Here is a 27,805-nt window from a genome sequence, read left to right as displayed (position 1 = left end):
ACAGTTATGTTAATCACTGAGGCATTGTGTGTTTGTGTTCTTTTTCTTTAGAATTTTCAAATAAACTTGACGTGTTTTATGATTAATAGTGATGTTGTGCTTGTACTATTTTGGACACACTGTCCTCAGGCTCCAGCTTTATGTTGTATGTTGATCGTATTAAAACAAAGAAAACAATCTGAAGTTGTTGTTTTTAAGTTATATATACCATGATTTTTCCGGTCCGGCCCACTTGGGAATAGATTTTCCTCCATGTGGCCCCTGAGCTAAAATTAGTTTGACACCCCTGCTGTACAGAATACAAATATTCCAAAACATGCATCCTGTTTGCAACAAGGCACTAAAGTAATACTGCAAAAAATGTGGCAAAGCAATTCGTTTTTTTGTCTTGAATACAAAGTGTTATGTTTGGGGCAAATCCAATACAACACATTACTGAGTACCACTCTCCATATTTTCAAGCATAGTGGTGGCTGTATCATGTTATGGGTATGCATGTAATCATTAAAGACTGGGGAGTTTTTCAGGATTTAAAAAATAATCGGAATGGGCACAGGCAAAATCCTAGAGGAAAACCTTGTTCAGTCTGCTTTCCAACAGACACTGGGAGACAAATTCACCTTTCAGCAGGACAATAACCTAAAACACAAGGCCAAATCTACACTGGAGTTGCTTACCAAGAAGACAATGAATGTTCCTGAGTGGCCGAGTTACAGTTTTGACTTAAGAATACTTTCTGAAGGCACTGTATTAAATGGTGTGGTATATAACAAGGCACAGCCATGCTGTTTCAGGTCAATACACTACTAATGGTATGTTTGGTTTAAAGTCCCCAAAATTACATATAGAAGCATCTCAGTGGGACACAATTGTTATTATTTTCAATGGTAATCAATCCATTAGAAAAAACAAGCACACATTCGGGCCATACAAAAATAAACTGATTATTACCACAAACAATGTATACATTTTGTGTTGGCTGATAAAATACAGTACAAAAGAAGATGTGCAAGCAAAAATGGAAAAAAACTATTCAAGTAGACATTTCTGATTTCTCCTCTGGTCTCAAGGACTCGATCTCCATAGCCATTAGGAACCCTGGTTTGGGGATAGATGGAGAGAGAGATTGGAAGCCCATGTTATTTCTAAAGGCAACTGAAAACAAAGCTGATCATCCCTTTTATACACATGAAAAATGAAAACACACATCTCTGAAGGGACTTTAACGTGTGTCATTCGGTAAGGTTGCTGAGTGTGTGTACAATCCAGTCAAATTGCTGTGGTCCGTCTGAGGTGCTTTGTCCCTTCTAGTAATTATATTTCTATGGTGTATACAATATCAGTATGCTGTATACAAAACCTTAAACAATATATATATAGATAATAAGTATTGAAACCGTGGTAACATATAGGACTGAGCATGTAAACAATGTCTGTCAAAATGTATGTACGTCTGAGTAGGTGTTGTTTTTCTTCATCTTTTTGATTTAGTCTCTGTTTATTGCGACTGTTGTGCAGTAAGTCTTTGTCAACGTCATGTCCATTTTTGTGGAACTATGTCTGTGGAAATGTTAAGTTGCGGTTTGTTTAATTAAAAAACACAACTTCAGTCTCACCTTCGGTGTAGTCCATCTCAGGCCTAGTGGAGATGAAGATCCAGGCCGTTCCCACCAGCACAGCCACCACCAGGTTCACTATGATCCACGGGTTCAGGAACTGGTGCTCTGACCCAGGAGGCCTGGAGAGGGGAGGGGGTGTAAAGGTCACAATGCTTTTTGGTTCGTTTGGCTGGAGTCCGAGGAACAGAAGAAAAGGGGGTTCTCTTCTCTCCGACTCCAACAGTGATACTGCTGAGTAGGATAATCAATATACAAGAACTAACATAGAACTACATGCTAATATCAAGACAATAAGAACACAGTTAGTTAGCAACACCATAAGGTCCCGTTAGCGCTGGGGTAGAGGTTGATGCGGTCACTGGTCATCTGTTGGCTGAGAGAGAGGACCAGAGCTGAGAAGTACACTGCAGGAGGAGAGGGAAAGTTACTTCAGTGAAATGACCATTTGCCAAGGCCAGAGAAACAAAGTGTTTACAGGTTAGCTCGGTCTGTCCTGAATGAATAGAGTAACATACTATAAAGATGTTTTAACTCACAGAAAGAGGCTAGAGCAACTGGGTCCAGGGTGACAAACTCTCTCATAGCCATGGCGCCTTTGGCCAGATTCACCCTGAAATGGAAAGAGAATGAGTCTCTCCACAAAGACACACACACACTGGGGAGAGACGGGGCACACTGGAGTTGGCCTTTGTTATAAAATGTGTAAGCCTGTGGCTAGAGCAAGGAGATGTGTGTGTGTGTGTTTGTGAGGGTGTCTATTGATGGAACAGAACGACAGTGCTTTGTACACACACACACACACACAAATAAACACCTCCTAGCTCTAGCCACAGACTTCCCCTATTTTCACAACAATGGCCACATTTATTTTGGGCCTGACCTCAGTGTGCCACACACACCCACCCTCTCTCCCCTCCTTACCTGTCAAAGGCTGACACGGTGCTTATAGCCAGTAGCAGGTAGAAGAGAGACTGTGCAGGGTAGGCCAGGCTGTGGTACTGCTGCAGTAGGTTAGGCAGAGTAGTGAGATGTTTTCCTGCCAGGGCATAGATCACTATGATGTTCCACACTGCATAGCCTGCTAGGAAGCCGTGGCAGAACAGCCCAATCACCCTGTATATTAGAGAGATATAGAGACGTGAGATAGAGGGAGCATTCACACACACAAACACACAGTCTTTCAAACAGACACATGCACACGCACACACATGTGACTCACCTGAAGCCACCATGTACCCTAACAGACACATCCTTGGTGGTCCACATCTGCTGGATGTCCATGAAGTTGTCCACCTGATCGCTGGACTTCGGTCTGTCTGACCGATCGGCAGCTTGAAACCTCTCTGAAAGTTAAACAACACATCATTATCCAACATAGAAGACAGGACACAAAAGGAGGTCCAAAGAATTCATGTAAGGCAAATTTTTTCATACACAGAAACAAGACTAGTCCTCGACCAAGTAACGCTTCCAATGGAGGTTTTCCACTGAAATTGCTTCATAGTCCAGGACTAGGTTAATGAATCTGTGTTATGGAAACCAACCCATACTCTTAAACTCTACCATGTAGAGCTAACATTAAATAACAGAAGGGAGGGGGACACTCACTGCTCCTCTCTACAAACACCTTCCCCACTGGCTGGCTCTGTCCCATGGGAGCAGAGAACAGGGAATGCTGGGGGATGGGTGGCTGAGCGTCTGTGATGATGTCATCGTCCTCTACATCAAGCTCGTTGACGTACTGCGTCTCTGACACTTTCGACTTCCTAGGGAGTGACCATGAAGGAAGAAAGAAAGAGAGGGAAACTGAGCTCATTATAAAAGCGAAGGATCTATCATAGTAGAACCATATAAGTGAAAACCTACCACACACATTTTACTCTACTTTCAACACCATAGATAGGCTATATTATAGTGTCTCTTACTTCTTCCTCTTGGGTTTTTTGGTCACTTCTTCCCCTGCCTCGGCTGTGTTCTGGACCAGTCCATCCCCGTTCACCAGGTCAGCCTGGTCTTCCTCCAGGTCTGAGACACAAACAAGCGAACGAACAACGCTCCTAATAACCTAATACATTTCATGATTACAGTAAGAACAACTATGACATATAGCCTATAAATGGTTATGGTAAAAAAGAACTGAATGTATTGAATATAAGTGGAATATATTCTTAACCATGCAGAAGTGCTTGAAGAGCTAACACACAGACAATATCATGTTTGAGTTGAAATGTAGGAAGAGTAGGTCTATGGTTCCCCTGAGGCATGTTGTTTACCTATAGTCGCTGCCTTTTTCTTCCTCTTCCTTCTCTGTGGTGCAGCTTCCTGCGACTCGGGGGTCAGGGGCTGGACGACCTCAGATGACCTGCGACTGCTCAGACCCCCCATCTGGGCCATCTCCATCCCTGGTTCTGCTGCACATACAAACAACACAACTCTCTTATTATATACTTGAGCTGTACTTACTATGTGGTTCAAGTCATTACTAGTACTTTAACAGTATATACACTACTATTTGACAGTGGAATGCAAGCCTTATAATTAATCGATAGATTGAAACTTAAAGGCAAAGTGCCTCCAAAATTCCAAACTCTGGAACAAAGCTGTTGACCAGCAGTTCAACAGAAGGAGCTCCTGAGAACTATTCCTGGGAACTATTCCTTTTCCACCCACCCTCTGGGCTTTCAACACCATCCACCTGACTCTTCGACTTCTTCCTCTTGCTTTTAGGGACCGGCATCTCGTCTACATAGGAGACAAAACAGGTTGAGTAAACTATATCCAAGCCAGCAGCTCCAACCTAAATTCTATAGGTAAATGATCTACTACAACGTCCATCTAAAGAACTCACCACCCGTATCTTGACTTCATGCAGTTGTTTAAATGCCATACATAAAAAAGGGAAAGAGATTGTGTGTGAGAGAGAGAGATGTATCAGACTGCAGTTCTGCTGGGATAAATGAGTTGAAACATTATCACAACAGCATAAGGAGGCTCACCTTGACATGGGGGGCAGGGCACGCTGTCCACGCTGAAGAGGACAACAAGGAAGATGAGAATGAGGCTTGGCCAACATCTTACATAACACACCTTAATATTTACTTCATATACTTCATTATTTTCATACATGCCAAGAGATAGGAACAGAGGGGAACCAAAGAACAACAAAACCAAACAAGTGGTTGTACAAAGCTCTCTCCAAAAATTGCTTTCAAAGTAGATAACACTCCCAGTCACAAACAATACATTTCTCAAATTGATCTCAACAATAAAATCCTCCAAAACTCAACAAACTGGACTCAGCAAAGAGAGTCATTTTTGTACAGAGAGAAGATCCAGCAGCACCAAGGCCCGGTTTCCCAAAACCAGGCCCAGGACTGTGTATGAGAGAGAACTTACCGTGAGTTGTTTTCTCACCATTCCATCCAAGAATCAGGAAGGGCTCTGAGGATATTCCTGTGCCACAGCCTTGGTGACGCTGCTTAATCCTGGGCTAAATCTGCAGTATGCATCTGCCAAGGTATTGGATTACCAACCAACCAAGACATAGATCAGATCTGACTATTCAGACCTGAGGGATTTGACCCCTTGACGTATACAGTGAAGACCCTCAACGGAAGTAGCCTAGACTAAACTACAACACATTTATTGATGTAAGAACAATGTTGATGATTATTAGGGCACTATTTTCTTTCCCTCTGATATTGGACCACAGTTTTGAAGTGACATAAGCTACATCCACCTCTTCATGGTGTTGTTGACCTTTGCCCCTAATGCTGTATGGTTCTACAGCAAGGTCCCCGTCACACCCTCTCTGCTTTGGTGTTGTTGTGCCCTCTGCAGGTTGCTGAGTGCAGAAGCCAGAGAGCTGGGAACTGGCTTGCTGTGAGCAGTCTTTTGCTGAAGAAAATGCGACATGTTGTAATTGCGGTGGGAATCGTGAAGCCATGTCTTCTGAATGCCCCACAAGGGTAAAGGAGAATGAGGTGGCCAAAGTCAGGGTTGTACAGAGCATTTCATATACAGATGCTGTGAAAAGGGTTGAGGGTTTGAATGTTGCACCAGAAGAGTCCATGGTAGTGGATAGGCCTTCACTGCAGGCTGCAGGGGTTGTCTTACACCAAGAGGATCCTGACATTTTAAAGGTTAAAAAGGTGGACTTTGTGGCCTTTATCGCAATGGTGATAAATGGCACTGCCAAGGTGGAGAAAAGATCTAGGAAGATTGAAATCATTGTGATTGCGGCGGAGTGGTTCCTGGGGCTGAAAGATTTCACAGCAAAGGAGTTACATGGAATATTAGCAAAAGCCGTACCACCTTCTCAGATCCTAGAGCCTGAGAAGGGAGATATGGAGAACTAAAAGGAAGAAGTGGGAGTTTTGTTTGTTTTGGCAATGTACAATTTTTTTTATTAGGGTGGACTGTTAGAATCACTATTAAGTATGGATTTATTTGTATTTATTTTTTGGTTTCAAATCGTCCAGTTGGTGGCGGCAATACAACTTCTGGATGTAGTTCGCCATAAAACCCACAGAAGAAAAGAAAGAGCTGTCTTTTGACTGGGCTTGTGCTCATAGGCTAACAATGTGCTGCACACTAGCTAGTTACAAGTCGAAACACACTTTTAAGATGTATGATATGGATGGTCGTGTAAGTGTAGTTGCGCAGGCTAATGGTAGTGGTACCTGTGGAAGAGGCGGGAGGTCCCTCCGTCGCGTGCTCTGTGCCTAAATAAATATTGAGATTAAAAACATAAATCGCACACACTGGGCAACTGGTATAGGACACAATTCACTAGTTATAACGAATTTATACACAAATGGTTATAGCTAACTAAGATATAGCACAATTATAACTAGCTTGCTTGCACATTTGAGCTAGAGCATCCTTGTGTTCCGACCTTTACAACATTAGCTAGCTACATACCTGGAATCCTCCTGTGGCCATTTCTGCGGGATACCGTTTTAAAACAGAACCCCGATAAGAACTAGCTAGTTAGCTACCTAGCTGTTTAAACCTGTTGGGCTTGTAACGCCTGCATGTTGGTTGCCACGCTGTTATTTACCCGACCACTTTGTTTACACTCGTTGCCTTGCTAATACCGTGATTTTTAGCTGACAACATAAAAATGAACTTCCGGTTTTCAAAATAAAAGCCTTCTGTCTTCTGCACATTTTGACACAGAAAGCTACAAAAAACACATTCAAAAACACGTGTTCACACACAAAATTGTATTTTTTAAATTAGTAACAGTATACATCACATATTTTAGCATTATTCCATATCCTATTATGTTACACTCTAAAAATATTCGGTATAATAATAGCCTGTAATTACAGCCTGTACTGAAGGTTTCTCAGTCTCAGGTCCTTCAGTATAATGACAACATTGTGTTCAATGGTGCGCACACAACTCCACTTACTTGCTCACCTTCCTGCTGAAACACACCGTACATATCTAGAGCACTTGCATTTTCGTTCTTTGGCATTAACATTAATTTTATTAAATAAAATAAAAACATTAAGAAAATACACAAATTCAGCATGGACAATTATTTGCTCTAATTGTAAACGAAAGATGAGAGGTTAACCTACAACCTCTCATAGCAGGCCTTTGTAACACATCAATACATGATCTCCCACTACGCACACAATTTCAGAGAAAAACAGACATGATTTTTGGTTTAATCCAGCTCTATCATAGCCTTGAATATGCAAATTAGCCAACAACTATAACAACTGTTTGAGTCTCTCAAACTCACACTAAACAAAACAAAACAATTGATCCAATCCTAAACAAATTCCACTGGAGAGCAGAAGGTATCTTCAGAAGTAGCAGCCACTCCTCATCCATGTTATCCTCCATTCCCTCTTTTCCGATGCCCTGCGCTCCATCTGTTTGTTATCCTTTTATGTCCTCCTCGCCTCGCTTCTCCTCCCCCTCTCCTCTTCTCTCCTAATTTCTCATCAGAACTCCTCTGTGGGTCGTATCCAGTTGGCAGGAACCCACTGTGGCTCGTCCTGAGCCCTCGTCACAGCCCTCAGTAGCTGAACACAGGAGTCTTGCAGCCCGTCGTTCACCATCACATAGTCAAAGAACTGGCAGTAGTGAAACTCCATCTTTCTGGCTGCCTCCTCCATCTCCTGGAAGTCTTCCTCCTGTTGGGAACAGAATAACATGACAGTGGTCACTATCTTAACTATGGCATGATGGTCAGTATTTCAACCATTTGATCACCATAGGGATGGCGTATTATTACCAGGTCTCTCTGGAAAAAGAGGTTCAAACCGTGAGAGACTTCCTGGTCAATGAAAAAAATGAGAAATGATAATCAAATCTTATTTGTCACATGCTCCGAATACAACAGGTGTGGACCTTCCAGTGAAATGCTTACTTACAAGCCCTTAACCAACAATGCAGTTTTAAGAATAAGATAAGAAGAAAATAAGAAAAATAACAAATAATTAAAGAGCAGCAGTAAAATAACAGTAGTGAGGCTATATACAGGGGGTACCGGTACAGAGTCAATGTGCAGGGGCACAGGTTAGTTGAGGTAATTGAGGTAATATGTACATGTAGGTATAGGTAAAGTGACTATGCATAGATAATAAACAGAGAGTAGCAGCAGCGTAAAAAGAGGGGGTGGGGACGACGACGACAATGCAAATAGTCTGGGTATCCATTTGATTATCTGTTCAGGAGTCTTATGGCTTGGGGGTAGAAGCTGTTAAGAAGCCTTTTGGACCTAGACTTGGCACTCCGGTACCGCTTGCCGTGCGGTAGCAGAGAGAACAGTCTATGACTAGGGTGGCTGGAGTCTTTGGCAATTTTTAGGGCCTTCCTCTGACATCGCCTGGTATAGAGGTCCTGGATGGCAGGAAGCTTGGCTCCAGTGATGTACTGGGCTGTACGCACTACCCTCTGTAGTGCCTTGCGGTCGGAGGCCGAGCAGTTGCCATACCAGGCGGTGATGCATAATAAAACCATAATAGGGCTTACTTTGAAAGGTCTGTTGACGTAGTAATTGGTGGTGATCTGAGCATCCTTTCTGGTCTCCTTCATGCGTTCTGCGGTGGGCGGCTTCACATAGATGATGTAGGCCTTGAGCTCATGTGTCCTCACTGACTGGATGGCCTAAAAGGGGACAGTCATCATACTTGGGTCAATTGTGAACACATTCTAATTTACAATGAAGACCTGGCCAAGATGCAACTGAAGTCAACACAGAGCTAACTCCACAATAAGGGCCAAGTCAATGATGAAGCCCCACTGAAAAGAACCACAGCAGGTCTCACATGAGGCTCGATGTCGATGACACAGATCCTTCCACTGTTCAAAACATCCTTCACAGCATCAAGACTAGTGCCGTAGAAATTACATTTGTACTCCCCGTATTCCAGAAACCTGGTTTAAAACAAAACACAACACCCTGGTTTATAATCAGGTGATCCACATCAATGTTATGAACTTACTTAATCCTCTTTGTCCCGATTAGGACATAAGGCCACGAGTGACATTCATGTTGTGACAGTTGATTTAACAAGATGTGTTTGTGAGAGGAAAGTGAGCAGCTATTATTCAGTGAGTACCTACTTGTTGTTGTAAACCATGTTCTCAAACAGTTCTCTGTTGATGAAGTGATACTCTTTACCAGATTCCTCATAGCTCTTAGCGGCTCGTGTCGTGTCTGGAGGAAGAAGGACAAATATTTCAGATGACATATAAGATATCATAGGACGACATCAAATAAGACATTGATTGTATCCATGTCAACAATGGAAGAAAGTAAAATAGACTGAAAGGTTCACAGAGGTTAGGTGGTGTACTTACGAGGCACTGCTCCTTGAAAGGTCACTGGGTTGATTTCGATTAACCGTCTGCGAAGTTCGTTCACTCCAACGCCAGAGGGACCTGAGAGAGAACACACTTGTGAGGTCTCTGTCATGTCGTCACACATATTCTGTGTCAATAGAAGTAGAGACACACTGCCCATGTACAAAAACAGTGACACAACATGAGTCATACTGTCTCTGCATTATTGGCCACAGAACCATACACAAGTCAGTACGTTTTCATGACAGTCAATACATATCTGAATTTTGTGCCAATGTATTTGTGTAGCTGGTTAGTGCCAGACTGGTGTCTTACCAACGAGGGCGACCAGGCGGTGTTTGTCCTGCGGGTTGCGCTGGTATCGTACCACCTCTTCGTATGGGTTGTTGAGGGCACTGTAGCAGTTGCTGGAGCAGCGGGTGTAGCAGGACTGCTGACTGGAGCCTGTGCTTAGGGACTGCCGCCGACACAGACGCAGGCTACGTCTGAACCCAGTTAGATAGATCCCCTCGATGTTAGTGCTGAACTCACCCTCCTCTAGGGGCAGGGGAACAGGGAGGGAAAGAGCATCATCATGGGATGAATGTGTATGTCACTAGACAGGGTGTTAGAGTTGATGCTCATTTAGATCAGTAGAGCAGGTCATGCTCACCTTGTCTTAGCTCCTCTTACATTCCAAATTGGAATTCAGAAATGGTTGAGATAAAGAAAAACAGTGTTATAGTTGAGTGATACTCTATTTTATATAGCATAGGCTAAATGATGAACTAACTTCAACAAAGACTTACCTACCAGATTCAAAAGCTTCCTCATCTGTTAGAAAATTGAAAAAACATTCAAAATAATCCATCCACCAGTCATCTTGCAGTAAACAAACGAGTGTGACAATGTGATTTATTGTAGAGGAAATGTGGGAAATCTTACCAGCTTCAAAACACTTTTCATCAATGGCCATCAGGTCTTCCTCTGAAAGAGCAAAGTATGACAGGTCAGTGCAAAATCAATAATAATATACACTATATATACAAAAGTATGTGGACACCACTTCAAATGAGTGGATTTGGCTATTTCAGCCACACCCATTGCTGACAGGTGTATATAATTGAGCACACAGCCATGCAATCTCCGTAGACAAACATTAGCAGTAGAATGGCCTTACTGAAGAGCTCAGTGACTTTCAACGTGGCACCATCATAGGATGCCACATTTCCAACAAGTCAGTTCGTCAAATTTCTGCCCTGCTAGAGCTGTCAACTGTAAGTGCTCTAATTGTGAAGTGGAAACGTTTAGGTGCAACAACGGCTCAGCCGCGAAATGGTAGGCCACACAAGCTCACAGAACTGGACCTCCTAGTACTGAAGCGCGTAGCACGTAAAAATAGTTTGTCCTCTGTTGCAACACTCAGCACAATAACGTCAGCACAATAATTGTTTGTTGAAAGCTTCATGAAATGGGTTTCCATGGCCGAGCTGCTGCACACAAGCCTAAGATCACCATGCGCAATGCCAAGAGTCGGGCTGGAGTAGTGTAAAGCTTGCCGCCATTGGACTCTGGAGCAGTGGAAACGCGTTCTCTGACGGACAAATCTGGGTCTGGCGGATGCCAGGAGAGCGTTACTTGCTCTAATGCATAGTGCCAACTGTAAATTTTGGTGGAGGAGGCATTATGGTCTGGGGCTGTTTTTCATGGTTCGGGCTAGGCCCCTTAGTTCCAGTGAAGGGAAATCTTAACGCTACAGCATACAATGACATTCTAGATTATTCTGTGCTTCCAACTTTGTGGCAAAAGTTTGGAGAAGGCCCTTTCCTGTTTCAGCATGACAATGCCCAAATGCACAACGCGAGGTCCATACAGAAAAGGTTGTTCAAGATCGGCGTGGAAGAACTTGACTGGCCTGCACAGAGCCCTGACCTCAACCCCATCGAACACCTTTGGGATGAATTGGAACGCCGACTGCGAGCCAGGCCTAATCGCCCAACATCAGTTCCCGACCTCACTAATGCTCTTGTGGCTGAATGGAAGCAAGTCCCGCAGCAATGTTCCAACATCTAGTGGAAAGCCTTCCCAGAAGAGTGGAGGCTGTTATAGCAGCAAAGGGGGGACCAACTCCATATTAATGCCTATGATTTTGGAATGAGATGTTTGACGAGCAGATGTCCACATACTTTTGGCCATGTAGTGTAACAATAACTGCCTCACATTGAGAACTGGCACCATAAAAAAGGATCATAGTACTTACCTTCATTCACAGTGCTCACTTCAGGTAAGCAAGAGGAATAAGAGAATTGTCATGTGTTCCTGTTATGGATATACAGTACAGTGCCTTGCAAAAGTATTCATCCCCCTTGGCATTTTCCTATTTTGTTACATTACAACCTGTAATTTAAATGGATTTTTATTTGGATTTCATGTAATGGACATACACAAAATAGTCCAAATTGGTGAAGTGAAATGAAAACAATAACTTCTTTCAAAAAATTCAAAAAAATAAATAATGGAAAAGTGGTGCATGCATATGTATTCACTCCCTTTGCTATGAAGCCCCTAAATAAGATCTGGTGCAACACTTACCTTCAGAAGTCACATAATTAGTTAAATAAAGTCCTGTGTGCAATCTAAGTGTCACATGATCTGTCACATGATCTCTGTATATATACACCTGTTCTGAAAGGCCCCAGAGTCTGCAACATCACTAAGCAAGGGGCACCACCAAGCAAGCAGCACCATGAAGACCAAGGGGCTCTCCAAACAGGTCGTAAGGCAACAAAATAGGGAAAATGCCAAGGGAGGTGAATACTTTCGCAAGCCACTGTAATACTTGTTACCAGCTGCTTATAATTTGGTCTAAAAGAGCTGAAAAGCCAGATGTAAAGATGAGACTGTACTCTACTCACAGGGTTTGATGCAGCTGTGCGGCTGATAGGGCTGAGACCACCAGAACTCTTTCTGTTTCCTCCTGAGCAGGTTGGTGGAGGGGATAAGTCCAGCACAGGCTGAGGTGCTGGGTAGTTTCTTGGCCTGCCACCAGAGGGTGTCTGACTGGTCCACGATCTCCAGCAGGTCTCCCTTCCTGAAGTCCATACCTGCCTCGGCGCAGGGGATGGCCGGGTCCTGCTGGGGACTGTAGTCTGCCATGGCACGCACATACAGCTGGGACACCAGGAGACACAATACAAGAGACAACAAGAGACAAGGACAATGCAATGAAAAGCTCTCTACTACAACACTGAAGACAGGAACCAAACGATGGGTTTTCTTGGTAATAGTAACCTCCTATTTTCAAGAAAACGACTGGTTTTGGTGTCATTATGGTTCAATCAGCTTACATGACTTGTCTGATACTGTTTCCAGGGAAGGGTAGGTCAGTAAACATGCAATCTCTCACCATCGTCTGGTTGTTGACTGGTCTATCTGTGATGGGAACCACTTTGAACATGAGGGTGCCTTCAGACCGGGCCTGTGGGTCCAAAGACAGATAAACACCTATGTACATCACCAGTGGATGAAGACCTACTACAGACACCATCTGTGTTGACTGTGTGAAATGTATGGATGTTTGGGCAGCCAAGCAGTTCTGCTGGTAGACTCACCAGTATCTCAATGACCTGCTCAGGCTCCAGGCCATCTACAGAGTAACCATTCACCTCTGTAATCCTGTCCCCTGCATGCAGCAGACCTAGAGAGAGAGAGTGGGGGGGCACAAATGAAAAGGAAGAAACAGATTACACACACACACACAGAGACATAGACACAGAGAGCGAGAGAGAGAGAGAAAGGTGATCTCACCACTGCGATCCGCCAGTCCTCCATGGATCACCCGTGCCACAAATATCTCCCCTGTTATCCCATTTCGCTTTATCGTGGCTCCCTAAGAGAGAGACAGAGGGGGGACATGAATCCAGGCTTAAATCAGTCTACGGGAGCTCTCACAGATACAGTATACACAGATATATGACTGGGGTGGACCAGCAACAATGACACATTTGGCCTATTACAGGTTATGGAGGGTGTCATGTGATATGATGTTTCCATCTCATGAGTCAAAAGGGAATAATGGACATGCTTTATTTACAATTACAAAATGAAATAATGTGAAAATAACAGATGACATTCGGGAAACACAGAGTGGCATGAAACACAGATGGATGGCTTGAGGATGGAAACGCAACAATGGGCAAGACGTCAACGATCCCGCTCCATAGCCAACACGTCACAATTGCGGGATGAATGGTGGGCGACGTGAAGGCGATGAAGATAACAGAAGAAAGGATAAATGCCTTTAGAAGCCGAGCTCTCAGAGGGAATCTTAAGAAGAGGACCGTCCCCTGAAGCACAGCAATATAAGGTCTTCTGAAGCTACAGAGCACCACTGTCCTCCTGGCTGGTTCACTTCCTCTTCTTCCTCTTCTTCTTCTTCCTCTGGCTGGAGCTAGAGCAGCAGCCAGTCTTGTTGTGGTTGGGGGCGGGCGGGGCAGGGAGTGGAGGTGTTGAGAGGCCATTGTAGAGGTGGGGTTGCTGGGGCTGGGGTTCCACATGCTTCTTTTGAGATGTGGGGGAAGCACCAACATGCTTTTTGGGAGACATGGGAGGAACCCTGGTCTTCAACCCTGCCTTGGGTGACCCATGGCAGGCTGGGGACTGAGGCTGAGAGATCTTCCCCTGGGATGTGGGTATGCCATCCATAGAGCCAGTGAAGGAGCTGTAGGAGGATGAAGAGGAGGAGGAAGAGGACAGGGAGCATACTCTGGACTGGCGTGAAAGGGATTTGTTGCCAGATATCTGAGTCTTCAAGCTGCTGGCTGTGTGTTCTTGTTCGCTGGCTGATATGTTGACTGGTGGGCTACTGCTGCAGGTTCCTCTGTGTGGTTCCGGTGTATCTGCTACCGCCCTGCTAGCAGCGATGAGTGTCTGCAGTCTGCTCACCACCTGGGCCAGCAGCGTCAGGGCCTGGGTGTTCTCCTGGACACTCTCAGACACACGCTCTGTGGCGGCGGCCATCTTCTGCCCCAGCAGCTGGACGTCATTGGTGCTGCGCTCCATAGAGCTGGCAGCCTGCTGCACAGTGGACCTCAGCTCATCCAGGCTCTCCTGCTTAGCCAGCTCCACAGGTTGGTCGCGAGGCATTTCATCTACCCGCCGACGCTGCATGGGGCTGGGGGGAGCCGTGCGAACCCGGGGGCTGACGCTGTAGCTCCGGAACTGAGGAGGAGTGCCGGGGGGATAGTGGTAGTCACCCATGGAGATGTGGTATGCAGCCACGCAGGGAGGGGTGAGAGTCCAGGGCTGGAGGGGTGGAGCGTGGTGCGGGAGACGGGACAGGGTGTTGGCTGACTCTCTGTCTTCTCCACTGTCTGGCTCCTCGATCACGTTATCTCCAGAGGCAGGGAGGAGAGAGAGGTTGGAAAAATAATCAACATTATTTTTGAAGAAAAAAAATGTGTACAAAATCTATTAGCCTGAATAAGAGTAGAAGTTACATTGTGTGGTATTATAATGTACTGAACTGATATGTATTGCAGTGTACAGCACTGTACTACTCATGGCAGTATTGAATCATCTCGTTTTCAGGTTCTTTTCAACTGTAGTTAGTTCTTACCAATCAGAACCGAGCTGCAGACCGAGGGGGCAGAGTGATTAAGACCTCCTTCTTTCCAGAGTGCATCAGTCTGGCACATTCTACAGTTACTCATTGGCTTAAAACGTGGCGGAGGGCGGGGCTTGCCCAGGTGTGGTTGAGCAGCAGAAGATAGCACTTCAGCTGGTGGGTAGCTGACTCTCCTTGTGCTGGGCATGACTGGTCGCTCCCCGGGCACTACGGCCCCCAGAGCCCCCACACCATGCCGGGGGCCCTCCACCGCCCTGGCCCCACCGTGGATCAGCCTTCGGCGGGTCATCTCACTCAGGCTGTCCCAGCGACTGCGGATCCCCCCTCCTGAGCTCCTCTTTCAAGGGGAGAGACAGGGCTAGACAGGTTTACCTCTGTCTGAGACCACAGATACCTGTATAGCCCTGAAATAGGGATCTGGGTACACAGGGTACTGCTAAAACTGTATGCCACCAGGATTGGATTTAGATTTGTTCCGAACAATTTCCAAAAGAGGTCACAATGTCAGATGTGGATGGGTAGGAGCTTCAGAGTTTATACAGCTTAATAACTATAGGAACATTTTTGGGTTCAAATTGAGTGACTGGAAATTGTATATTTTGGTGTCCAAAACTGACCCATCGTGACACTAATCATAAGCCATCCTGGAATTTTGAAGTATTAAAACCATCTCTACTACTTTTACTCTGATTGAAATCATCTGTCACCCAACGTAACAATCAAACTAATGACATGTTATGAAAGCATCATCTGCCCTTTGTTACAGCTTCGGTCAGGTCCTCAGGAGTTGCTGCTTTGTATTCGGTGTGCATAAAATACGACATTTCTGTAACCTTGCAAAAAGTGTGAAAGTACTAAAAGTGTGTTTTTGGTATTTAAAAAAATAAATAAAAAATAGCAAGGTCTAAAAGGTTGCACCCGTGATAATACTTTTAATCTAGTTATTTTTTTTGCTTTAAGCCTTCCTCCTTAAAAACAAACAGTTGTATCCAATCCATGGCTCACCAGCTGCTGCTTGTTCTTCACCAGACAGACTATCCTCATGGCCTCCTCATCGTCAGGGAGGTTGTCAGGGATAGGAGGCAGCACAGGGTCATAGTCCTTCTGGGCCACCGTATCATGGGCTGATATCAGAGCCTAGGACAGAGCACAACTATTAAGTACATTCATTCATTCAGGCGGACTCAACACACATACAGTGGGGAAAAAAAGTATTTAGTCAGCCACCAATTGTGCAAGTTCTCCCACTTAAAAAGATGAGAGAGGCCTGTAATTTTCATCATAGGTACACGTCAACTATGACAGACAAAATGAGGAAAGAAATTCCAGAAAATCACATTGTAGGATTTTTAATGAATTTATTTGCAAATTATGGTGGAAAATAAGTATTTGGTCAATAACAAAAGTTTCTCAATACTTTGTTATATACCCTTTGTTGGCAATGACACAGGTCAAACGTTTTCTGTAAGTCTTCACAAGGTTTTCACACACTGTTGCTGGTATTTTGGCCCATTCCTCCATGCAGATCTCCTCTAGAGCAATGATGTTTTGGGGCTGTCGCTGGGCAACACAGACTTTCAACTCCCTCCAAAGATTTTCTATGGGGTTGAGACCTGGAGACTGGCTAGGCCACTCCAGGACCTTGAAATGCTTCTTACGAAGCCACTCCTTCGTTACCCGGGCGGTGTGTTTGGGATCATTGTCATGCTGAAAGACCCAGCCACGTTTCATCTTCAATGCCCTTGCTGATGGAAGGAGGTTTTCACTCAAAATCTCACGATGCATGGCCCCATTCATTCTTTCCTTTACACGGATCAGTCGTCCTGGTCCCTTTGCAGAAAAACAGCCCCAAAGCATGATGTTTCCACCCCCATGCTTCACAGTAGGTATGGTGTTCTTTGGATGCAACTCAGCATTCTTTGTCCTCCAAACAAGACGAGTTGAGTTTTTACCAAAAGGTTCTATTTTGGTTTCATCTGACCATATGACATTCTCCCAATCCTCTTCTGGATCATCCAAATGCACTCTAGCAAACTTCAGACAGGCCTGGACATGTACTGGCTTAAGCAGGGGGACACGTCTGCCACTGCAGGATTTGAGTCCCTGGCGGCGTAGTGTGTTACTGATGGTAGGCTTTGTTACTTTGGTCCCAGCTCTCTGCAGGTCATTCACTAGGTCCCCCCGTGTGGTTCTGGGATTTTTGCTCACCGTTCTTGTGATCATTTTGACCCCACGGGGTGAGATCTTGCGTGGAGCCCCAGATTGAGGGAGATTATCAGTGGTCTTGTATGTCTTCCATTTCCTAATAATTGCTCCCACAGTTGATTTCTTCAAACCAAGCTGCTTACCTATTGCAGATTCAGTCTTCCCAGCCTGGTGCAGGTCTACAATTTTGTTTCTGGTGTCCTTTGACAGCTCTTTGGTCTTGGCCATAGTGGAGTTTGGAGTGTGACTGTTTGAGGTTGTGGACAGGTGTCTTTTATACTGATAACAAGTTCAAACAGGTGCCATTAATACAGGTAACGAGTGGAGGACAGAGGAGCCTCTTAAAGAAGAAGTTACAGGTCTGTGAGAGCCAGAAATCTTGCTTGTTTGTAGGTGACCAAATACTTATTTTCCACCATAATTTGCAAATAAATTCAATAAAAATCCTACAATGTGATTTTCTGGATTTTTTTTCCTCAATTTGTCTGTCATAGTTGACGTGTACCTATGATGAAAATGACAGGCCTCTCTCATCTTTTTAAGTGGGAGAACTTGCACAATTGGTGGCTGACTAAATACTTTTTTTCCCCACTGTAAATAACTCACACAACCCAGAAGACTTTAGTTACTGCAACCACAGATACCAAGGTTAGGATCATAGGAGCCCTTGTTGCCTCAGGATCTCTCACCTGGAAGTGTGGTCCCCTGAGGAGACTGTAAAGTTCCCTGGCCTCAGCAGAAGGGTCCGGAACTGTTCTCATGTCAGCCAGAATCTAGAAGAGAAGCAGAAAGAAGGGTTGGAACACAGACAGCAGCAGAGTGGACATAGGACAGGACTGACCTCACTGACACCTCTGACAAGCCAATGAGGGAAGAGGGCAAAGCAGTAGAGGGAAAGGTCCTACCTGTTGGATGAGCTGTGTTGTGTATGGTAGGAAGGGAGCAGGAGGCTCTCGCTGGTGCTGCTGCAGACGCTCATACACCTGGGTGGAGCAGAGACAGAGAAAAGGTTAAACCTACACCCAGAACAAGACAAGAGTATGGACAAACACAAGTCAAAGACACCCTCCACTCACTGGGTGGAGCAGAGACCAAGAGAAAGTAATCTATAAATCACTGCTAGGTAAATCCCCGTCTTATCTTAGCTCACTGGTCACCATAGCAACACCCACCCGTAGTCTCCGCTCCATTAGGTATATCTCACTGGTCATCCCCAAAGCCAACACCTCCTTTGGCCGCCATTCCTTCCAGTTATCTGCTGCCAATGACTGGAACGAACTGCAAAAATCTCTGAAGCTGGAGACTCTTATCTCCCTCACTAACTTTAAGCATCAGTTGTCAGAGCAGCTTACCGATCACTGCATCTGTACACAGCCATTCTGAAATTAGCCCACCCAACTACCTCATCCCCATATTGTTATTTATTTTGCTAATTTGCACCCCAGTATCTCTATTTGCACATAATCTTTTGCACATCTATCATTCCAGTGTTAATACGAAATTGTAACTATTTTGCGCTATGGCCTATTTATTGCCTTACCTCCATAACTTACTACATTCGCACACACTGTATATATATTTTCTGTTGTATTTTTGACTTTATGTTTTGTTTACCCCATATGTAACTCTGTGTTGTTGTTTTTTTCGCACTGCTTTGCTTTATCTTGGCCAGGTCGCAGTTGTAAATGAGAACTTGTTCTCAACTGGCTTACCTGGTTAAACAAAGGTGAAATAAATAAAAATAAATAAATAAAAAGTACAGATAAAGTGAAACACAGCCTTTCTAAACCCCAGATGAGAGTATATCACAGACTCCCAGACTAACTTTGAGCAGAGACTTGAGCCAGGGGGTGTTGAGGAGGCTGTGTAGGAGCTCTGCCCCATTGATTTCCTTTTTGATGGAATGTTTCACCTCCTCTACCACGTCAGACAGGATCTGCCTCAGGCCTGGAGGAAAACACCAACATAAACATAATCATAAAGATAAACAGCCATAGGATTATCACAACATACAGGAGGAGAAGTGCATTGTCATCAGCTAGAGGTTGAGAGAGAAGCTGTTTCCTATTACTGACCATGGTCACCCAGTCTAGGGGAAGACATCACCACCTCGGCCTCCACAGCCTGCCTCATGGTGATATCCCAGCACTGACTGCTGGAAATTCACCCTAACCCAGACCTTGGAAAGAGAGAAATTAACAAATAAAAATGTAATAAAATGAAAAATGAAATTTTGGCCGCAGAGATAGAATTCCCGGGGGATCCGCTGGTAACAGGTCCGTGCTTTTACGACGTAGCGAGCAGGAAAGAAAGGAGAGAAGAGTGTAATCCTCTCTCTATCCCAGTTAATCCTGGGCAAGTGAGCCGTTGCCTCTCTCTCCGGAATTGACAGAAGCGTGTCCAACCTGCTGCTGACCTGACCAAGGCTATTCTGCAGCTCTGCTCCCAAAGCTTCTTAACGCTTCCTACTTTTAAAACACGCCAGACCGTGGTCGGATGGTGTTGCGTCCCAAATGGCACCCCTTTCCCTATATACTGCACTACTTTTGACCAGAGCCCTATGGGCCCTGGAAGGCTCTCGTCAAAAGTTGTGCCCATTAAGGGAATAGGGTGCCGTTTGGGACGCAGTCATGGCCACACAGCTACTATGTGTTGAATAGAGGGGAAAGAAGGGAAAGCCCACAGTGTGTAATTAATGTACTGTACTGAGCTCCCAACAGCTGGAGGAGATAGGGGACAGAACATGATGATTATGTCATTATAGTACACTACACTCTAAAAATAAAAGTTTACTTTAGGGGTTCTTCAAATTGAAACAGTGGGGGAACCCTTATAAGTTCTTCGAAGAACCCTTTTTAATGGATCCTCTAAGAACCTTTTTTGAACTACCCCCCCTCCCCTATTATTATTATTAATATGCATAACAATAACACAATATTTTAGTTGTCAGTGTTTATTATGATTTTAGTGGCAAAGCAGAATAGAAATATCCAAATATGAGGTACACTCGAGCAGAGCCCCAAGTCCAATGGGTATATCCTCTGACATGTTGATGTTAATGTGTTGATGTTCTCCGTATCCATAGCCAATATTGATTTTACAGTGCATGGTGATCGAACAGGTTTCCTGTTATATACATCAGAGGTATAGGGCGGGTGAAGTCTGTGAATCCAAAGAATTGTAATTATACCGATGTTTAACAAAACATGCACACGAGAGTGTTCATTCCTTGGTTTTTGTGGTAAATGTGAATGGAAAAAACTATTTGGATAATGGTTTTCATACACATACAAGGTCCATAATGTAGAGGCCTATGGGATTTTCATTGAAGAGTTAAGGGAGGAGGATGGTACATGTGATCTGCATAACATACCAATACCAATTGACATACCTTTGTATGTCTCCTCGGCTGTATACCTGCAGACACAGACACAAAAGTGAGCATTTCAGTCATCTGCACCCAATACAGCTAGCCTTCAACATATTCTTATAGCCTACATATTCTTACCTCTTTGTTGATTGATATTCATTGAATTGTGTCCATTTTCTGTTTTAGAAAGATTTGCACAAATATGAAAAGGTAGATGGTATCATCATAAAACAATATCAATTTAGATCATATAAGGGACAAACCTTACCTTAAATTGAGGAGATCTTTACATTTTTCAGTTAAGTGCCTGCACCTGCTGTCCTTTCAAATTAAAATCCAAATGTTTCAGTTGGGCAGTTAGGTTCTTGCAAGAACCCCCACCAACTAAAGGAGGTTCCTCGATTAACCCCACCTGCTATGGAGTTCTTGGAAGAACCTTTTGGGGGCAATTTTCAGTGGCAAGAACCCTAAGGTTCTTTGAAGAACTTCGAGGATCTTAGAAGAACCCTTGTTGAACCCCTAATTTTTAGAGTGTACAAATGAAAATGTAAGTCTGTCGCACACTTGTCTCCTGCTGTGGACGTATTTCACCAATGTTTAATCAAACATAATCAGAAACTGGTGGTTGATGGTAACTTATGTCAGGGAATGTCACAATCGTTGAGAGACGGGTCAGACCAAGGTGCAGCGTGGTATGCGAACATGTTTATTAAACTCAATAAACAAAACAACATAACATGAAGTCCTCAGGCTATACAAATACAAGCCTACACACGGAACAAGATCCCATAACTAAGGTAGGCAACCAGGCTACTTAAGTATGATCCCCAATCAGAGACAACGAGCGACAGCTGCCTCTGATTGGGAATCACACCCGGCCAAACCTAGAAATACACATCTGGATCCTAAACATAGAAATTCTAACATAGATCCTCACGCCCTGACCAAACCAACTAAAGACAACAGTCCTCTCAAGGCCAGGGCGTGACAGGGAAAAAATATGATTTTATGTTGAGGACAATACAGAATATATTTTAGAGATTAACTTTAACCTAAGATTATCTTATGCCCTGTAAAAATCTTTGGCTTTAAAGTTCTTATTTTTGTATTGCCATTAATTCACCCTCCCTCTGTGTAGCCTTTTAGGTATAAAAATGGGACAAAGCTTAGAGGATTGTCAGCAGCACTAAAGATATTTACGAAACAGTCATCTTTGACCTCTAATTTCACTGTTAAAACCAAAGCATTATTATTATTATTATTATTATTATGTTTATTTGTCAGCGACCATGTACAACATGCCATTGCACCAGATTTAGCTAGATAGCTAATTTTCATCTGTAGTGCCTGGGCAGAAAACAATCAACATTAATACATCAATACAATCCTACAGTATAACACACTATTAAAATATCTATCTATCAAATTGATCAGAAATACAGTGTAGACATTGTTAATGTTGTAAATGGCTATTGTAGCTGGAAATGGCTGATATTTAATGGAATATCTACATAGGCGTGCAGAGGCCCATTATCAGCAACCATCAGTCCTGTGTTCCAATGGCACATTGTGTTTGCCAATCCAAGTTTATCATTTAAAAAAGCTAATTGATCATTAGAAAACCCTTTTGCAATTATGTTAGCACAGCTGAAAACTGTTGTGCTGATTAAAGAAGCAATAAAATTGGCCTTCTTGAGACTAGTTGAGTATCTGGAGCATCAGCAATTGTGGGTTCGATTACAGGCTCAAAATGGCCAGAAACAAAGAACTTTCTTCTGAAACTCGTCAGTCTATTCTTGTTCTGAGAAATTAAGGCTATTCTATGCGAGAAATTGCCAAAAAACTGTAGATCTCATACAACTCTGTGTATTACTCCCTTCACAGAACAGCGCAAACTGGCTCTAACCAGAATAGAAAGAGGAGTGGGAGGCCCCGGTGCACAACTGAGCAAGAGGACAAATCCATTAGAGTGTTTAGTTTGAGAAACAGACGCCTCACAGGTCCTCAACTGGCAGCTTCATTAAATAGTACCCGCAAAACACCAGACTCAACATCAACAGTGAAGAGGCGACTCCGGGATGCTGACCTTCTAGGCAGAGTTGCAAAGAAAAAGGCATATCTCAGACTGGCCAAGATGGGCAAAATAACACAGACACTGGACAGAGGAAGATTGGAAAAAAGTGTTATGGACAGACAAATTTAAGTTTTAGGTGTTTGGATCACAAAGTATTTACACAACATGCCTACCACTTTGAAGATGCAAAATATTTGTATTGTGAAACAAACAAGAAATAAGACAAAAAAATAGAAAACTTGAGCGTGCATAGCTATTCACCCCCTCAAAGTTAATACTTTGTAGAGCCACCTTTTGCAGCAATTACAGCTGCAAGTCTCTTGGGGTATGTCTCTATAAGCTTGGCACATCTAGCTACTGGGATTTTTGCCCATTCTTCAAGGCAAAACTGGGTTCCGCTGGTGTACAGCAATCTTTAATTCATACCACAGATTCTCTATTCGATTGAGGTCTGGGCTTTGACTAGGCCCTTCCAAGACATTTAAATGTTTCCCCTTAAACCACTCAGGTGTTGCTTTAGCGGTATGCTTAGGGTCATTGTCCTGCTGGAAGGTGAACCTCTGTCCCAGTCTCAAATCTCTGGAAGACTGAAACAGGTTTCCCTCAAGAATTTCCCTGTATTTAGCGCCTCCATCATTCCTAAAATTCTGACCAGTTTCCCAGTTCCTGCTGATGAAAAACATGGTGTTCTTGGGGTGATGAGAGGTGTTGGGTTTGTGCCAGACATAGCGCTTTCCTTGATGGCCAAAAAGCGCAATTTTAGTCTCATCTGACCAGTGTACCTTCTTCCATATGTTTGGGGAGTCTCCCACATGCCTTTTGCTTATTTCTTTCTTCAAGCAATGGCTTTTTTTCTGGCCACTCTTCCGTTAAGCCTAGCTCTGTGGAGTGTATGGCTTAAAGTGGTCTTATGGACAGATAGTCCAATCTCAGCTGTGGAGCTTTGCAGCACCTTCAGGGTTATCTTTGGTCTCTTTGTTGCCTCTCTGATTAATGCCATCCTTGCCTGGTCCGTGAGTTTTGGTGGGCGGCCCTCTCTTGGCAGGTTTGTTGTTGTGCCATATTCTTTCCATTTTTTAATAATGGATTTAATGGTGCTCCGTGGGATGTTCAATGTTTTTTTCTATATTTTTTATAACCCAACCCTGATATGTACTTCTCCACAACTTTGTCCCTGACCTATTTGGAGAGCTCCTTGGTCTTCATGATGCTGCTTGCTTGGTGGTGCCCCTTGCTTAGTGGTGTTGCAGACTCTGGGGCCTTTCAGAACAGGTGTATGTATACTGAGATCATGTAACAGATCATGTGACAATTAGATTGCACACAGGAGGACTTTATTTAACTAATTATGTGACTTCTGAAGGTAATTGGTTGCACCAGATCCTATTTAGGGGCTTTATAGCAAAGGGGGTGAATACATATGCACACACCACTTTACCTTTATTACTTTTTTTGCATTTTTTGAAACAAGTTATTTTTTAAATTTCACTTCACCAATTTGGACTATTTTGTGCATGTCCATTACAAGAAAACCAAATAATAATCCATTTAAATTACAGGTTGTAATGCAACAAAATAGGAAAAACACCAAGGGGGATGAATACTTTTGCAAGGCACTGTATATATATATATATATATATACACTACCAGTCAAAAGTTTGGACATACCTACTCACTCAAGGGTTTTTCCTTATGTGTACAAAAAAATTACATTGTAGAATAATAGTGAAGACATCAAAACTATGAAATAACACATATGGAATCATGTAGTAACCCAAAAAGTGTTAAACAAATCAAAATATATTTTATGTTTGAGATTCTTCAAATAGCTACCTTTTACCTTGATGACAGCTTTGCACACTCTTGGCATTCTCTCAACCAGCTTCATGAGGTAGTCACCTGGAATGCATTTCAATAAACAGGCATGCCTTCTTAAAAGTTAATTTGTGGAATTTCTTTCCTCCTTAATGCGTTTGAGCCAATCAGTTGTGTTGTGACAAGGTAGGGGGGTATACAGAAGATAGTCCTATTTGGTAAAATACTAAGTCCATATTATGGCAAGAACAGTTCAAATAAGAAAAGAGAAACGACAGTCAATCATTACTTTAAGACATGAAGGTCAGTCAATACGGAATATTTCAAGAACTTTGAAAGTTTCTTCAAGTGCAGTCGCAAAAAACATGAAGCGCTATGATGAAACTGGCTCACATGAGAACCGCCACAGGAATGGAAGACCCAGAGTTACCTCTGCCGCTGAGGATAAGTTCATTAGAGTTACCAGCCTCAGAAATTGTAGCCCAAATAAATGCTTCACAGAGTTCAAGTAACAGACACATCTCAACCTCAACTGTGCCTTCATGGTCGAATTGCTGCAAAGAAACCACTACTAAAGGACACCAATAATAAGAAGAGACCTGCTTGGGCCAAGAAACAAGAGCAATGGACATTAGACCGATGGAAATTTGTCCTTTGGTCTGGTCCAAATTGGAGATTTTTGGTTCCAACCGCCGTGTATTTGTGAGACGCGGTGTGGGTGAACGGATGATCTCCACACGTGTAGTTCCCACTATAAAGCATGGAGGATGAGGTGTTATGGTGTGGGGGTGATTTGCTGGTGACACTGTCTGTGATTTATGCTGGTTAATTGAAGGCACACTTAACCAGCATGGCTACAACAGCATTCTGCAGCGATACGCCATCCCATCTGGTTTGGACTTAGTGGGACTATCATTTGTTTTTCAACAGGACAATGACCCAACACACCTCCAGGCTGTGTAAGGGCTATTTGACCAAGAAGGAGAGTGATGGAGTGCTGTATCAGGTGACCTGGCCTCCACAATCCCCCGACCTCAACCAAATTGAGATGGTTTGGGATGAGTCGGACAGCAGAGTGAAGGAAAAGCAGCCAACAAGTGCTCAGCATATGTGGGAACTCCTTCAAGACTGTTGGAAAAGCATTCCAGGTGAAGCTGGTTGAGAGAATGCCAATAGTGTGCAAAGCTGTCATCAAGGCAAAGGGTGGCTATTTGAAGAATCTAAAAGATAAAATATATTTTGATTTGTTTAACACTTTTTTGGTTTCTACATGATTCCATATGTGTTATTTCATCATTTTGATGTCTTCACTATTATTCTACAATGTAAAAAAAAAAAAAACAGAAAGAAAAACCCTTGAATGAGTAGGTGTGTCCAAACCTTTGACTGGTACTGCATATATGGGGGAAAAAAGTATTTGACCCCCTGCTGATTTTGTACATTTGCCCACTGACAAAGAAATGATCAGTCTATAATTTTAATGGTAGGTTTATTTGAACAGTGAGAGACAGAATAACAAACAAAAAATCCAGAAAACGCATGTCAGAAATGTTATAAATTGATTTGCATTTTAATGAGGGAAATTAGTATTTGACCCCCTCTCAATCAGAAAGATTTCTGGCACCCAGGTGTCTTTTATACAGGTAACGAGCTGAGATTAGGAGCACACTCTTAAAGTGAGTGCTCCTAATCTCAGTTTGTTACCTGTATAAAAGACACCTGTCCACAGAAGAAATCAATCAATCAGATTCCAAACTCTCCACCATGGCCAAGACCAAAGAGCTCTCCAAGGATGTCAGGGACAAGATTGTAGACCTACACAAGGCTGGAATGGGCTACAAGTCCATAGCCAAGCAGCTTGGTGAGAAGGTGACAACAGTTGGTGCGCTTATTCGCAAATGGAAGAAACACAAAATAACTGTCAATCTCCCTCGGCCTGGGGCTCCATGCAAGATCGCACCTTGTGGAGTTGCAATGATCATGAGAACGGTGAGGAATCAGCCCAGAACTACACTGGAGGATCTTGTCAATGATCTCAAGGCAGCTGGGACCATAGACACCAAGAAAACAATTGGTAACACACTACGCCGTGAAGGACTGAAATCCTACAGCGCCCGCAAGGTCCCCCTGCTCAAGAAAGCACATATACAGGCCCGTCTGAAGTTTGCCAATGAACATCTGAATGATTCAGAGGAGAACTGTGTGAAAGTGTTCAATCAATCAATTTTATTTTATATAGCCCTTCTTACATCAGCTAATATCTCGAAGTGCTGTACAGAAACCCAGCCTAAAACCCCAAACAGCTAGTAATGCAGGTGTAGAAGCACGGTGGCTAGGAAAAACTCCCTAGAAAGGCAAAACCTAGGAAGAAACCTAGAGAGGAACCAGGCTATGAGGGGTGGCCAGTCCTCTTCTGGCTGTGCCGGGTGGAGATTATAACAGAACCATGCCAAGATGTTCAAAAATGTTCATAAGTGACAAGCATGGTCAAATAATAATCAGGAATAAATCTCAGTTGGCTTTTCATAGCCGATCATTAGAGTTTAAAACAGCAGGTCTGGGACAGGTAGGGGTTCCATAACCGCAGGCAGAACAGTTTAAACTGGAATAGCAGCAAGGCCAGGCGGACTGGGGATAGCAAGGAGTCACCACGGCCGGTAGTCCCGACGTATGGTCCTAGGGCTCAGGTCTCTCAGTTGGCTTTTCATAGCCGATCATTTAGAGTTGAAAACAGCAGGTCTGGGACAGGTAGGGGTTTCGTAGCCGCAGGCAGAACAGTTGAAACTGGAATAGCAGCAAGGCCAGGCGGACTGGGGGCAGCAGGGTGTCATCATGCCCGGTAGTCCTGACGTATGGTCCTAGGGCTCAGGTTCTCAGAGAGAAAGAGAGAACGAGAGAATTAGAGAGAGCATACTTAAATTCACACAGGACACTGGATAAGACAGGAGAAGTACTCCAGGTATAACCAACTAACCCCAGCCCCCCGACACATAAACTACTGCAGCATAAATACTGGAGGCTGAGACAGGAGCGGTCCGGAGACACTGTGGCCCCATCCGAAGAAACCCCCGGACAGGGCCAAACAGGAAGGTTGTGGTCAGATGAGACCAAAATGGAGCTCTTTGGCATTTATATTTTAGTCATTTAGCAGACGCTCTTATTCAGAGCGACTTACAGGAGCAATTAGGGTTAAGTGCCTTGCTTAAGGGCACATCGACAGATTTTTCACCTAGTCGGCTCGGGGATTAGAACCAGCGACATTTCAGTTACTGGCACAACGCTCTTAC

General features: G+C 43.7%; 2 protein-coding genes across 3 annotated transcripts; both read right to left on the bottom strand.

Moving 5' to 3' along the window:
• Nucleotides 1–853: 853 nt before the first annotated feature.
• On the bottom strand, nt 854–6,761 carry tmem237b (transmembrane protein 237b). 2 transcript variants are annotated; one of them, XM_084155451.1, is made up of 14 exons: nt 6,543–6,707; nt 6,302–6,343; nt 4,616–4,647; nt 4,468–4,481; nt 4,290–4,361; nt 3,893–4,030; nt 3,545–3,644; nt 3,228–3,385; nt 2,839–2,962; nt 2,541–2,732; nt 2,156–2,229; nt 1,936–2,023; nt 1,617–1,738; nt 854–1,098 (listed from the first exon to the last, which is right to left on the bottom strand). In XM_084155451.1, the coding sequence occupies exons 1-14, from the start codon at nt 6,561–6,563 to the stop codon at nt 1,034–1,036; spliced, it is 1,242 nt and encodes a 413-aa protein (XP_084011577.1). In that variant the 5' UTR covers nt 6,564–6,707; the 3' UTR covers nt 854–1,033. The 2 variants fall into 2 exon arrangements, with proteins under 2 accessions (XP_084011577.1, XP_084011578.1); XM_084155452.1 differs by lacking the exon at nt 4,468–4,481 and having other exon boundaries at nt 6,543–6,761.
• An 821-nt stretch (nt 6,762–7,582) lies between these two features.
• mpp4b (MAGUK p55 scaffold protein 4b) lies at nt 7,583–19,392 on the bottom strand (the record flags this gene model as incomplete). Its single annotated transcript, XM_084155623.1, has 18 exons — nt 7,583–7,774; nt 8,616–8,750; nt 8,912–9,020; nt 9,210–9,303; nt 9,447–9,527; nt 9,765–9,986; nt 10,242–10,262; nt 10,374–10,415; nt 11,689–11,706; nt 12,344–12,599; nt 12,835–12,906; nt 13,040–13,125; nt 13,236–13,317; nt 16,060–16,191; nt 17,949–18,032; nt 18,165–18,242; nt 19,085–19,206; nt 19,335–19,392. The coding sequence occupies 18 exons, from the start codon at nt 19,390–19,392 to the stop codon at nt 7,583–7,585; spliced, it is 1,884 nt and encodes a 627-aa protein (XP_084011749.1).
• Between the last annotated feature and the right edge of the window lie 8,413 nt (nt 19,393–27,805).

Source organism: Coregonus lavaretus, assembly GCF_964263955.1.
Source record: "Coregonus lavaretus genome assembly, chromosome: 38".
NCBI classification, from domain to species: Eukaryota; Metazoa; Chordata; class Actinopteri; order Salmoniformes; family Salmonidae; genus Coregonus; species Coregonus lavaretus.
This window is presented reverse-complemented; position numbering and strand designations above follow the sequence as displayed.